General features: G+C 45.1%; 2 protein-coding genes across 4 annotated transcripts in view; one reads left to right on the top strand and one right to left on the bottom strand.

Annotated features, from left to right (window-relative positions):
* Window positions 1–656: 656 nt before the first annotated feature.
* Window positions 657–4,083, bottom strand: LOC117666666 (uncharacterized). Its single transcript, XM_034419437.3, has 2 exons — window positions 1,915–4,083; window positions 657–1,031 (listed from the first exon to the last, which is right to left on the bottom strand). The coding sequence occupies exons 1-2, from the start codon at window positions 3,604–3,606 to the stop codon at window positions 1,014–1,016; spliced, it is 1,710 nt and encodes a 569-aa protein (XP_034275328.2). The 5' UTR covers window positions 3,607–4,083; the 3' UTR covers window positions 657–1,013.
* A 5,228-nt stretch (window positions 4,084–9,311) lies between these two features.
* LOC117666667 (BAR/IMD domain-containing adapter protein 2-like) overlaps window positions 9,312–12,313 on the top strand; it is a 31,556-nt gene continuing 28,554 nt past the window's right edge. For all 3 annotated transcript variants that reach the window (XR_009622847.2, XM_060692796.2, XM_060692795.2), the window contains exon 1: window positions 9,312–9,424. Coding sequence is in view for 2 of the 3 variants with exons in the window: in XM_060692796.2 (XP_060548779.2) it covers window positions 9,377–9,424 (48 nt within the window). In the remaining variant the exon portion in view is untranslated. The remainder of the gene's footprint in view (window positions 9,425–12,313) is intronic.

Below are 12,313 nucleotides of genomic sequence, written 5' to 3'. Positions count from 1 at the left end.
TGATTCTAATTAATGTTCTTTTGATCATGGAGTTAATTTCAAACATGTAAATATTCCTTGCAACCAACCACCTCTGACATTATTATCTAGGCATGGAAAATCAGAGGGGAAGTTGTGACTTTGTGGCTTATCTACAACTACTTGAGCAAATCAGAGCTCAAGGAAATGCTGAGCTGAGCTGCCTTCATAGATGTTTTCAGACAGATAGAGGGTCATTTTAAACCTTCCAAAAGTTTCCCACTGCAGGTAGCCCTTATAACCACAATTGGGACTGGAAAATTTGTTCCTAAGTGGTGTGGTCATTAAGTGAGGCATCACATGATCACATCCAGTTTTACAATCTTTTTTGCCATGGTCACTAATCAGGACATCATGTGATAATGATTTGCAACCTCCTGCTGGCACCTGCATTGACTTCACTTATTGGAAGCCAGCTGGGGAGGTTGCAAATGACAATAATGAGACTCTGGGATGCTGCAACCATCATATAAAAATACATGCCACTTTCCAAGCACCCAAATTGCAATCAGGTGACCTGAGGGATGCTACAATGGTCATAAGTGTGAGAAATGATCATATTTTTCAGCATCATTATAACTGTCAGGATTCCAAGTAACACCCCCCCCCCCAACGAAATCAAACTCCGAGGCTTGAAGTTCCTCAAAGCTAATTTTTATTAGAGATGTCATATTGGCACATTTGGGAAAACTCGAATCTGAAAGCTTCCAGGTTTTCCTCACCCACAAGAGAGTTCAAGATGTTGCCCACATCTCCCACATGTCCACACAGCTCCAATCAGTTCTTTCCCGAACAGAAGACATCCTCCAATTTCTTCTTTGCACAGCTGCCGGACACCATGGCCTTGAACATCTCTTAGAGAAGTTTGTTATGGCTATCTCTACTTCACTCATGCAATCCCCCCTCCTAACTTCCCACGGTATGATTGTGGCAGGCCTGGATCCTCAAGGCACACAGGTAATATGGCTTCCAGGCATGACAGGCGCCCCCCCACCTCAGAAGAGACACGTGTCCTGTAAAGAAAATAACATTCAGGGGAGTTATCCACATTTAACTGTCCCTCCCCCCCAGGAGGACCCTTTGGCTTGTCCTGGTATTTATCATGGAATTGTTTAATCAGTCTATCTGCTTTGACGTTCCAGCTTTTTATCCAGGTGGCGTCAGACAAAGGGTACCCTTTCCATTGTATTAGGTATTATCTCGTAATGGGTCTCTCCTTCCACCACAATGGGGGGAGGAGGCGGTTGGGTCTGGGATCTTATGTTAGATCCAACGGATCGTTTCAGCAAACTACAATGAAATACGGGGTGTATTTTCCCTAATATGCGAGGGAGGCTTAATTGCACTGTCACAGGGTTAATTATTTTTACTATAGGAAAAGGGTCTAAGAACTTTGGTCCCAATTTCCTGCTAGGCAGTCTCAATTTTATGTATTTAGTGGAGAGAAAAACTGTGTCCCCCCCCCCCCCCAAAAAAGGGGGTTGAAGTGATCACTGGTGGCAACGGGCCCAGTCCAATGACGATCTTTCTGTGGCTGCCATCCCAAGAGATCGTGGGGCCCCACTTATCGAGCCATGAGAGCCCCAAGATTATGAGATCTGTCATCTTGGGGGCAACTACGAACTGGAGGAATTCTTCATGCTGCCCCAGTTCTAACAATGAGCTCCCTGAGTCTGTTGGCAGGGGTACTGCCAATTAGCGAGCCGTCCACCTGCTCGAAGCTGATGGGCTGTCAGAGGGGACAAGTGCTTATGCCTAGTTGCTCGATTATGTGGGGGCTAATTAGGCATTACATGCAGCTGGTCTCTATGACCACCTCCATTTCTCCCTGGGCTCCAGTCTGGGGGGGGGCGTTAGGGTAACCTTCAGGGCAAAGGGGCAAATGGTTCCACTCACCCTTGGGTCGTCCTCGCCACTGTCTTCCTCTGAGGAGAGGGAGGAGGAATCCCCAGTCAGGCTCCCTTCCAACCCCGCGGGCTGGGTAGAGCTCTCCGCTGCTTGCTTGGCGCTCTGTCCCTTGTCCAGCGGTTTCCACAGGGTTTTCTTAGGTCCTGCCCGAGCAGGGGACTTCGCCCAGGGCAGGGGTGCTGGAGCTAAGCACTCCAATGCTCGATGGCCCTGCTGACCACATCGGTAGCACTTGATGGTCCCGGGCCTTGCGGGTGGTGGTTCTGCGGTCTTCTTTGGCTCCACTCGTCGCCCGAGGGGCTGTTTAGCCATTTTTTCAGCTGTCGGCTTCCTCGGAGGCTGGAAGTCCAGATCCAGGGCAACCGCATTCTCATACCATGCTTGTATTTGGGTCGGTGTTCCCCTTATGCTACAGGCCTGCCTCAGGTCTGGGTCCAGGGCTTCCTTGAAGGTGTGGACCATCAGTTGCTCCGGCCAGTCCCGTAGCTTCCCGGCCAGCCTCCGGAATTCCCACACAAATTCTTTTGCGGGCCTCCCAGCTTGCCTCAGTGTGGTGATCTGGTGCTCTGCTTCCACTTGTTGGGTGACGTTGCTGAACCTCACCCTCATCAGCTGGATGAAGTCATCCATGTCCTCTAGCTCCGGGGCCCTTTCATTATGAAGCTCAGCTATCCACTCGGCTGCTTCTCCCTCGTTCATGCCTTCAGCAATGGCTGAAATCAATTCACAATCAGAGGGGTATTGGTTCCCAAACTGATCGCTGTAGGCCCAGACTTGATTCAGGAAGTATGCCAGTTTCCCTGGGGTCCCATCGAAGGTCGCGCAGAAGGTGGGAGGCGCTGTGGCAAGCGCTGGCTGCTGATCCTGGACTTGCTGCGGGTTCACCAGCACCTGCTGCGGGATCGCGGCTTGGGGTTGTGGATGGACTTCTTGCTGCAGAAACTGCATCTGCGGTGGCATCGAGGCAGGCGTCCATTGGCACTGTATCCACCCGTGGCCTGGGTAGTAAGCCCACCCGGGAGGGATTTGGCTTGCAGGTGAGAACCCCATCTCGGGCGGCAGCTGCAGGTTCCAAGCCCCTTGCGGCTGGATGGGAACTCCATGGCCGGCCTGGCTGGCTGGGAGGGGTTGCAGTCCCAAGTGGTGGGAATCCACGGCTGGGCTTACTTGAAGGGACAGGCCAGGAGTTGAGCAGCTTGGGACCGAGTGAAAAGTCATTGCCGTTTCGGCCCATTGGGCTGCCGGCCCCTGGCTCGGAAAGGTGGACGTTGGTTGTGCCAAGGTCCACTCTGGCTGCTTGGTGGAGGCATGCTGGGGCATCCCACTTACTCTCAGTCGGCTCAACTGCTCCGGAAGACCAGCTAGGGATTGGGTGCGTGACTGCGGCAGGAGTCCCCATTCTTTGGAGTGTCGGTGGCGCGGCGGCTGCAATAACTCCCACTGTGGTTCCCACATCGCTCCTCGAAGCGGGGTTGCACTGCTGGCTTCGCCTTGCGCTACCAGGTCCTGCTTCAAGCTTCGCTTCAGCAGCTGCTCCTTAGGCCGGGCACCCAGTTGGCGGGCAGCCTCTGCAGCCCTTTTCGCTTCCACCATCCCAGGGGAAGGAGAGTAGAGGGTCTCAGGAACCGTTGCTGAGCCTGTGCCTGCTGCTCCCTCCATAGGCTTCTTTTCCTCCTCCATCTTCCTTGTGTCTTCGCGTTGCCCTGGTTTGGGCCGGCGCTTGGGGCTCAGGACCCTGAACAGCTCCCCAAGGTTAGGGAAGCTGCTCTAATTTTAATGGAGATTTCGTGTTAATGTCAGGGTTCCAAGTAACACCCCCAACAAAATCAAACTTCGAGGCTTGAAGTTCCTGAAGGCTAACTTTTATAGAGATGGCATATTGGCAACATCTGAGAAAACCTGAAAGCTTCCAGGTTTTCCTCACCCACAAGAGAGTTCAAGACCTTGCCCACAGCTCCCACAGCTCCAATCAGTTCTTTCCAGAACAGAAGACATCCCCCAATTTCTTCTTTGCACAGCTGCCGGACACTATGGCCTTGAACGTCTCTTAGAGAAGTTTGTTATGGCTATCTCTACTTCACTCATGCAATCCCCCCTCCCAACTTCCCACAGTATGATTGTGACAGGCCTGGATCCTCAAGGCACACAGGTAATATGGCTTCCAGGCATGACAGGAACTTTGAATTGTTGCTAAATAAATGGTCATATGTCAGAGACTACATGCATGATATTATGACAGGCTGCCATCAACTCCTCTAATTGATCCAGAATCCCTTTATCTAGCCACACAGAAGTCTCCACCTTTAAAAGGCCAAAACTACTTCTTCAGACCAGTCCTAGAAAAAGAGAAAGAAAAATACTTTGATTTTCCCGACCAACCCCAGAAATGCAGAGTTTCACAAATCTTGGGCTAATCCGGAATTACAAGGTATAACTGGGTGACCATGCTGTTTTGCGCATGGGGATATGAGAAAATCCTTCTTAAGCCAAGGAAGCCAAATCTGAAAACACATGAAAAACATTTGCACGCCAAGAATTCCAATAAAATCAACAGAATGAACCCAGCCAAATTAGTTATTTATTACTGCCTAGAAGGAAAACTTGGATTTAGGCACATCAGAGAAGATGGTTGGAGAGAAATATTTTACACTTCGTGCTTGGAAGCTCTTGTTCCTCCTGTGTCTTGCTGTGTTGTAGGCTCTGAGCATTTATTTTGCATTTTGTAGAAAATGTACCAGAACCAAAAAATGGCTGGTACTTTGCTCCATCAAGAAAACCAGAAAATATCTAGCAGCTAAACCCACCTTCTTAATAACTGCAAAATTATAAAGCAGCAGCCTGTTTTTCAGTCATTCTTTAAGTAAATTGGATTACATTGGTGGACCCCCTTTAGGAGAATCAAGCTGAATTCCATCTATTCAGATCTTTGTGGTATTATACCAAAACCAAGAGTTTGTCACAGAGGCCAAACTACATGTTACTGCAAACAATTCAGGAAAGTGGTCTCAACTGCCTTTAACTAAATGTAACTTTGTGGTGGAAATTTGTGACTGGAGAATTATTTGATGGGAGACAGAGGTTGACCATTGGAGATATTTGACTGCCCTGCTTCCCTTGCAGGGAAACACACAAGTGGTTGTTTACAAAGATAACACAAGTGCTCCATCCTTAGCCACGTCATTCTTTGGACCAGCTCAAATTGTTTTCATCCTGAGACAAAATAAAAAATAATAACCTCTCAAAGTCATTGAATGTAGTGCATAAGCCAGCTAAGGTTTTTTGGTACATAAAACTGATGCCGAAAATTTAGTAAGTATTTCTGCCTGGTAGTCAATATGGAAAATTCATAACCTCTTCTTCATGTTTACCCCTTCTTCTCCCCTCCTTTCTTTCCCCTCCCCTTTTTTTTTGAAGAAGTTTATTAAGATTACCATGCTATAAAATAATAATAAAAAAAAAAACAATAATAGGAAAATGAGGAAGGGAAAGAAAGGAGAAAGAAAGGTATAAGGCAAAGGCAAAAAGAAAAAAAAAGGAATGACTTCCAACATTTTTCAGCACAGCAAAATGCAAAACGCAATTTTAGCCTCGACTTTTTACTTTACCAACTTAACAGATACTAGTCATTTCTGTAACAACAAACTACAGGTAGTCCTTGAATTACAACCATTTGTTTAGTGACTGTTCAAAGTTATAACAGCACTGAAGAAAGTGACTTATGACTGGTTTTCACACTTACAACTGTTGCAGCATCCCCAAAATCATGTGATCAAATTTCAGGCATTTGGCAACTCGCATCTGTTCACACGTCCTGGGCAGGGGTGGGTTCTACTTAACTTTACTACCGGTTCGCAATTGGGCCGCGCACGTGCTTGTTTCACTTGCGCGCAAGCGCAGAAGCATTTTGATGACTTCGGGGTTGGTGGGCGGAGTTTCCTGCCGGTTTTACTACCAATTCTATAGAACCGGTGTGAACCGGGGGCAACCCACCACTGGTCCTGGGGTCATGTGATCACCATTTGTAACCTTCCCAGCTGCTTTCCAATAAGCAAAGTCAATATGGGAAACCAGATTCACTTAATGTCCACATGTTTCACTTAACAACTGCAATGATATGCTTAATATCTGTGGCAAATAAGGTTGTAAAATGGGGAAAAACTGACTTAACAATTGCCTTCCTTGGACTCAGTTCTGGTCATAAACTGAAGGCTACCTGTGGATTAATCAGCAAAACCCAAAATCAAGAGTTTATGTTTTTTTTCTTCCTTGAGCACAAAGTCCAGAAACAGTTTCCAAATAGAAACAAAACTGGATATCTTCTTTTCTCTAATTAAAACAGTCAATTTTGCCATCTCTGCTAGCTCCATCTCTTTTTCCATTCATTCCTTTGTTGTGGGGATTGACAATCTTTCCATTACTATGCCTATAGAATTCTTCCTGCAATCAACATGTACAGTGACAAAGTTAGAAATCTTTTTTCAAACGCCTGATCTCCGATAACCGTAAAAGAGAAATTTCAGGTTCCAATTTTAGGTTAATTTTAAGAATCTGCTGCATTGTAACAAGAATGTGAGCCCAATATTTCTTTATTTAATCCCAAGAATGATTTACCCCTTCTTACAGGCACCCCAAAGGTCTTCCACTAACCAAGAAAAATGATTAATGTTTATTACTTTGCTTTACGAAGGAGCATTTTAGAGGAAAATTTTATAAAAAAAACACCTATTCTAATATAATAATACATTCTCTTCCTATTTATCATTAGTTGTTGGTGAAAATAGGCAGACTAAGGAGTATTAGGTATGTTTGCCACCTTGAGCGATTTGTAAAAATAATAAAGGTAGGATATAAAAAAATGAACAAAATCTAAAATCAGATGAGTACAGGTAAAATTATATTTCTACTGAGGTGGTAATGTAAGTAGGAGATCCTTCTCCTTCATTTTTCTCTCCAGCAGTGCACCCACCACTTGGTGGGGGGGGAGTGGCAAAACAGTAGGAGTTAATGGATTAAATTGTTGGCCTCTCCCCAAGGCCATTTGCCAGCAGAGAAAATATCGTAGGTGATAAGTAACCCGCTAGCCGAGTCTCTTTTCCCAAGGCTATCCAGCTGGGCAAGGAGACTGGGGGAAAGAGGCAGGCAGGGAGGTCAATTTCCTTTGTTTGTTTTAGTCAACAAATTTAGTGATTTATACTCATTGGTGCTTTTCAGTGGTGATGGCTATTTACGGTGACCATATTTTCTGGGAAAAAGTAAAGGAGAAACCTGAAAAAGGGTTCATGAGGATAAAGAAAAATGGTTAATGTTTATTACTTTGCTTTATGGAGGAGCATTTTAGAGCAAAACTATATAAAAACGCCAATTATCCTCATCCTCATCCTTTTTCTTCCTATTTATTGTTAGTAATTGGTGAAAATAGGAAGACAAAGGATTATTAGGTAAGTTTGCCACTTTGAGTGATTTGTAAAAATAATAAAGGTAGGATACAAAATAAATAAATAAAATCTAAAATCAAACGACTACAGGTAAAATTATTTTAAACACACAATTCAACATCCATATTTTTCACATGATTGTGAAAGGCTATGCATAACCTGGTAACATTCATGTGGAAAAATTAAAGGACCAAAAGAAACCCAGAAGAGCTTTTTGAAATAAGGGGCTGTCCTTTATAATACAGCATTCGTATGCATATTATTTCATTAACTTGGTAATCTGATATTGTTTATGGAGAACCGCAAGTCAACCCCTATGTAGTCTAGCCCAGGTAGGACCCAATCATACTAAGAGCCTTGGTAGTACAGTGGTCTAAAGCACCCTGTTATTAAGACCAGCTGCCTGCAATTACTGCAGGTTCGAATCTTGCCAGGCTCAAGGTTGACTCAGCCTTCCATCCTTTCTAAGGTAGGTAAATTGAGGACCCAGTTGTGGGGGCAATAAGCTGACTTTGTATAAATATACAAAAGTATGAAGGCCATTGCTTAACGCATTGTAAGCCGCCCTGAGTCTCCGGAGAAGGGCGGCATATAAATCAAATTAACAAAAAAAAAAAAAAAGATGACGTCTTGTGCCTGGCCCCACCAGAGAGGATTGTGACCCCTCAGGTGCTGGAGTAATTTACAAACTCCTTTTTTAAAAAAACCAGTCTATACCTGTGAAGTAAGTGACATATGAGGTTCTGGATTTGTATAGTTTGCTTGTTCTTTTGAAAAAAAGTTGAAACCCCTTCTATATAGGTGGATAATCACTATCTTTTCATTAAGTCTTCATTACTATTCATCTTCTCATCGTTCCTATCACCCATCTCCTCCCACTTGTGACTGTATGACTGTAATCTTGTTGCTGGTATCCTTACGATTTATATTGACTGTTTCCCAATATGATTTGATTGCTTATTTGTTCCCCGTGACTATCATTAAGTGTTGTACCTTATGATTCTTGACAAATGTATCTTTTCTGTTATGTACACTGAGAGCATATGCACCGACAAATTCCTTGTGTGTCCAATCACACTTGGCCAATAAAGATTTCTATTATTCTATTCTATTCTATTCTATTCTATTCTATTCTATTCTATTCTATTATCATATAATAAAAATATGCCATTAAAAAAGTAAAAGAATTGAAATGGAAATAGGCTGATCATATAACAAGAAGAATGGATGGTAGGCGGACCAAGGCAGTCATAGAATGGATCCCACTTGATAAAAAGATACTACAGAAAAGACCTACACAAGATGGAACGATGACATCAGCAAGTATTGTGGGCCCAACTGGCAAAGGAAAGCTCAAGACCATATTGGCTGGAAACTTGCGGAAGAGGTCTTCATCCTACAATGGCTGGCTCTGCAGTGGATGGAATGATGGTGATGATGTACCACCACCTGTAGCCATTAGCAACTTTTTGTAAGCATGTAAGTTCCCTCAAAGAAAGTCGATTTTGCTCTACAGCACCTTTGCTCAACCTTGGCAGTTTGAAGACGCCTGGACTTCAACTCCCGGAATTCTCCGCCCAGCCACACATCTTCAAGCTGTCAAAGTTTGGGAACCGCCGCACTACAGACTTCCAGTATAGCCAGGAAACTTATTATCATGTATGTATAAACTCGCACATACATATTAGCCTGCCTTGTAGATTTGGGGGGTGGTTGATCCACTTCATTGGAGCAGGTTCTCAGATCCGGGCTGCAAACATCTGGAGCGCCACTAGTGGCCATCCGTATGTTTGCAGGCCAAGTCTGCAGCCCTAAACCTCTGTTTGGTAGGCGTGTCGAGCGTACAGCTGAGTTCGGCGCCTCTTTTGACTTTTTGCTCCCTGGTGGATCCAGCTGCGTCTTCCCTTCTTTTACGTCCCCCACTTTAAGACCCACCCCTTGCTCTCTCCACCCGCCCCACCTCCTTTCCAGCCCGCCCGTCCAGGCCCCTGGCGCTCCCTAACCGCCGAGGCATCATGTCCCGCTCGGAGGAGGTGAACCGGCTGACCGAAAACGTCTATCGGGTAAGCCGCACTCCGTATACTTTTGCTACAGGTTCTTCTCCAAAACTTCTTTCTGTCTTCCTTCCTTCCCTCCCGTCCCTTCTTCTTCTCCTTCTCCTCCGTTTCCTTGGATTTCCTTCCACGACTCCCTCCGTCTTTCTCTTCTCCTGTTTATTCCACCTCCGCAAATTAGCTGGTCCATCGATCGATCCCTCCCAGCCTCGCCCCCTCCCCTTTCTCTCCCCCCCCCCACAGGCATAGCATATACCCCCTTCCTGCTCCCCAGACTCAATTCGTTATCCAAGTTTGTATTTCCATTTTCCCCTTCCGCCTTGGTTCTGCGCTGGATCATATATTTTGGCTTTCTGGTCGGTCTTCGCAGCCTTTTGTTCGCCTTCTAAAAATCGGAGGGTGGGAGTGGGGGGGGGGGGTAGAAGCAACAGGAGGTGCGTGGAAAGAGGAATTGGGACATAATGTTCCAGAAGCCCCCTCCCTCCGCTGCGGCCCCCCCCCAATATTTTGGATGCAGAGAAAATGCCAGACTTCAAGGCAAAATTAATACCAGGAGGTAGCAAGTTTTCCCTTTCTTTCTGTTAAAAATCCACTGCCTAATTACTAAAACCAAACGGAGAAATTTGCAGAGCCGGGGGGGCGGGGGGGAAAGTTTGAAGCGGATTATTACTATTAGCGGATACATTTAACGGTTTGTAGCGGTCAGGGCACCCATTGCGTCGAATGGCGATTGAAAGCTTTTTGCCTTTGCTTCGGCTTCATGGTTTGAGCCCGAACCCACCGTGAATTTGGGTGTATGGACGGAACAATTTGGGGAAACTTCGTCAAAGATTATTATTTTATTTTTTTTACTCGGTTCCTTCTTTGAAACTAGCCGGCAGAATCTCTAGGAAAGTTTCCTCGAGATCGCACGTGGAAAAAAAAAAACGCAGAATATAAATTCAATAAGAAAATAAATCAATACAAGAAGGCAGGGAACTTGGCAGGTTAGGTTCTGGTGAAGATGGAAGAGTTTGGTGGTGGTGTTCTCCTCCAACCAATGGAAACGATGGAAATTTCATGCCAAATCACCCTCCCCCCCCCGCCCCTCCAGCTTGGCTGGGGATGAAAAACGAAACTTAACCCATTTGTTGCTCACCCTCCTTCCAAACATTTGGTTCCCCTTCCCTAATTATCTTGATGGCGACTGAATGGGTTATTTCCTTATCTGTAAAGGAAACAGCCATCAGCCAGGGTTCCTGTGCTCCATGCTTGTTGCTGCCATAACTCAGGGAAGCTACGCCTGGCATGACATAGGGCGAAGCCATCCTTCTGTGGGGATGGGTGGAGAAAAGCTCCTTTAAGGTCTGCAGAATTGGAATCATGGGGATAGTAATGCCTATGGGAAGCTGGACTATGTTGTTCATGCTCACCAATATTTCTTAAATTGTGGGAATATTGTATGCCAGTCTTTGCAGTAAAGCCAAGGATATGGGACCTACAACAAGCCTATAAGGTAGAACAGAATGAGATGGAGACTTTATTAGACCCATTGATTGAATGACAAATGTTCATCCTGATCTTTCTGGACCAAATCTCCACTCTAACCCTGTTTCACAATGAGTAGTGGATACATGCATCTACAAATAATAATTACTGTTGCAGGATACAATCTGGGTTGGTCACTGGGACCAGAGGTTAAGCCTTAGGAGCTTTCGAACTTGTGCACATTCCGGTAGACAGAAATTCCCTGTGAATGGACTCAAGCACGAATCCAATAGCTTGGAAGACTGAACCTCTGGTCTGGGTGACCAACCTAGGTTGCATCTTGCAACATTATGCTGGGACACGTATATTTGCCTTCATTCATAATAGTTTTTGTTTATGGTTTGGCTGCTGGTTTTATTGGCTTTGACAAGAAGAAGGAGATGCCTAGAAAGGAAGCCAGCATAGACTTATATTTGACCTGATGCCTCTTTTTAGTGCCAGGCAGGAACATGCCCTCTAGGTCAGGGGTCTCCAACTTTGGCAACTTTAAGACTTGTGGACTTCAACTCCCAGAGTTCCTCAGCCAGCTGGGGAAGTCCATAAGTCTTAAAGTTGCCAAAGTTGGAGACTCCTGCTCTAGGTGATGAGACATGGCTGGATTACACATGCAGCCACATGTGGCAGGAATGTACTGACTGACTTTTGTATTATTTATGAGTTCTAGAGAGGATGCTATTTCTCTGCATTAATTTTTTAAAAAGTATCTCCGCAAGAACAGATCAGCATCTCTAATCTTGAAGAACCTACAATGTCTCTACAGGGCTGGATTTTTTGCAGGCAGGAAATGTTCCCCCTGAAGAGCGTTTCAATGGTATCCAGGCACGTATGCTAGGGATTTGAACAGATGCACTTTTATCTCGTAAAGATTCCTGTGACTCATCTACCAACTGTTGATGCAATTTCAAGCTTATAGGTGGGCAGGTCTGTTCAAGAGTTTGGAAAAGTCAAAATAACAGCTCGGTTTTTGTGATGGCCAGGTATAAAAAGAGGTGGGGCTGTGACTTCGAGAAAGATCTGTGTGTTCATCACAGGACAGTCAACATCTTGAATTTTTTTACCCTCCATGTTGGCCCCACCATAAATGGGAAGTTTTTTTGGTGGTACTACAACAGACCATTTAGCCAAACTCAACCACAGGTGTGGTTGCCCCAGTTTTCTGCCAGATGTGCAGATAATTCATAAAATAAATTCTTCCCTTTGCCATTTTTCAATCAAGGCTTCCTCTATCCATTCTTCTCACCATTGCCACCAGTACATTTTAGCCCATTTTAGTGATCTGCATCTCATCCGTTCTTGTTCCTACCCAGTTGCTGTTCTTCATCTATCCACATGTACTCCACTATAATGCTCCTTTTTCTCTCTAGGCATTAG

Source organism: Pantherophis guttatus, chromosome 4 (assembly GCF_059756535.1).
Source record: "Pantherophis guttatus breed Tessera chromosome 4, ASM5975653v1, whole genome shotgun sequence".
In the NCBI taxonomy this organism is placed as follows: domain Eukaryota; kingdom Metazoa; phylum Chordata; class Lepidosauria; order Squamata; family Colubridae; genus Pantherophis; species Pantherophis guttatus.
The sequence above is the reverse complement of the archived record's forward strand: the minus strand, read 5'-3'. Positions and strand labels throughout refer to the sequence as shown.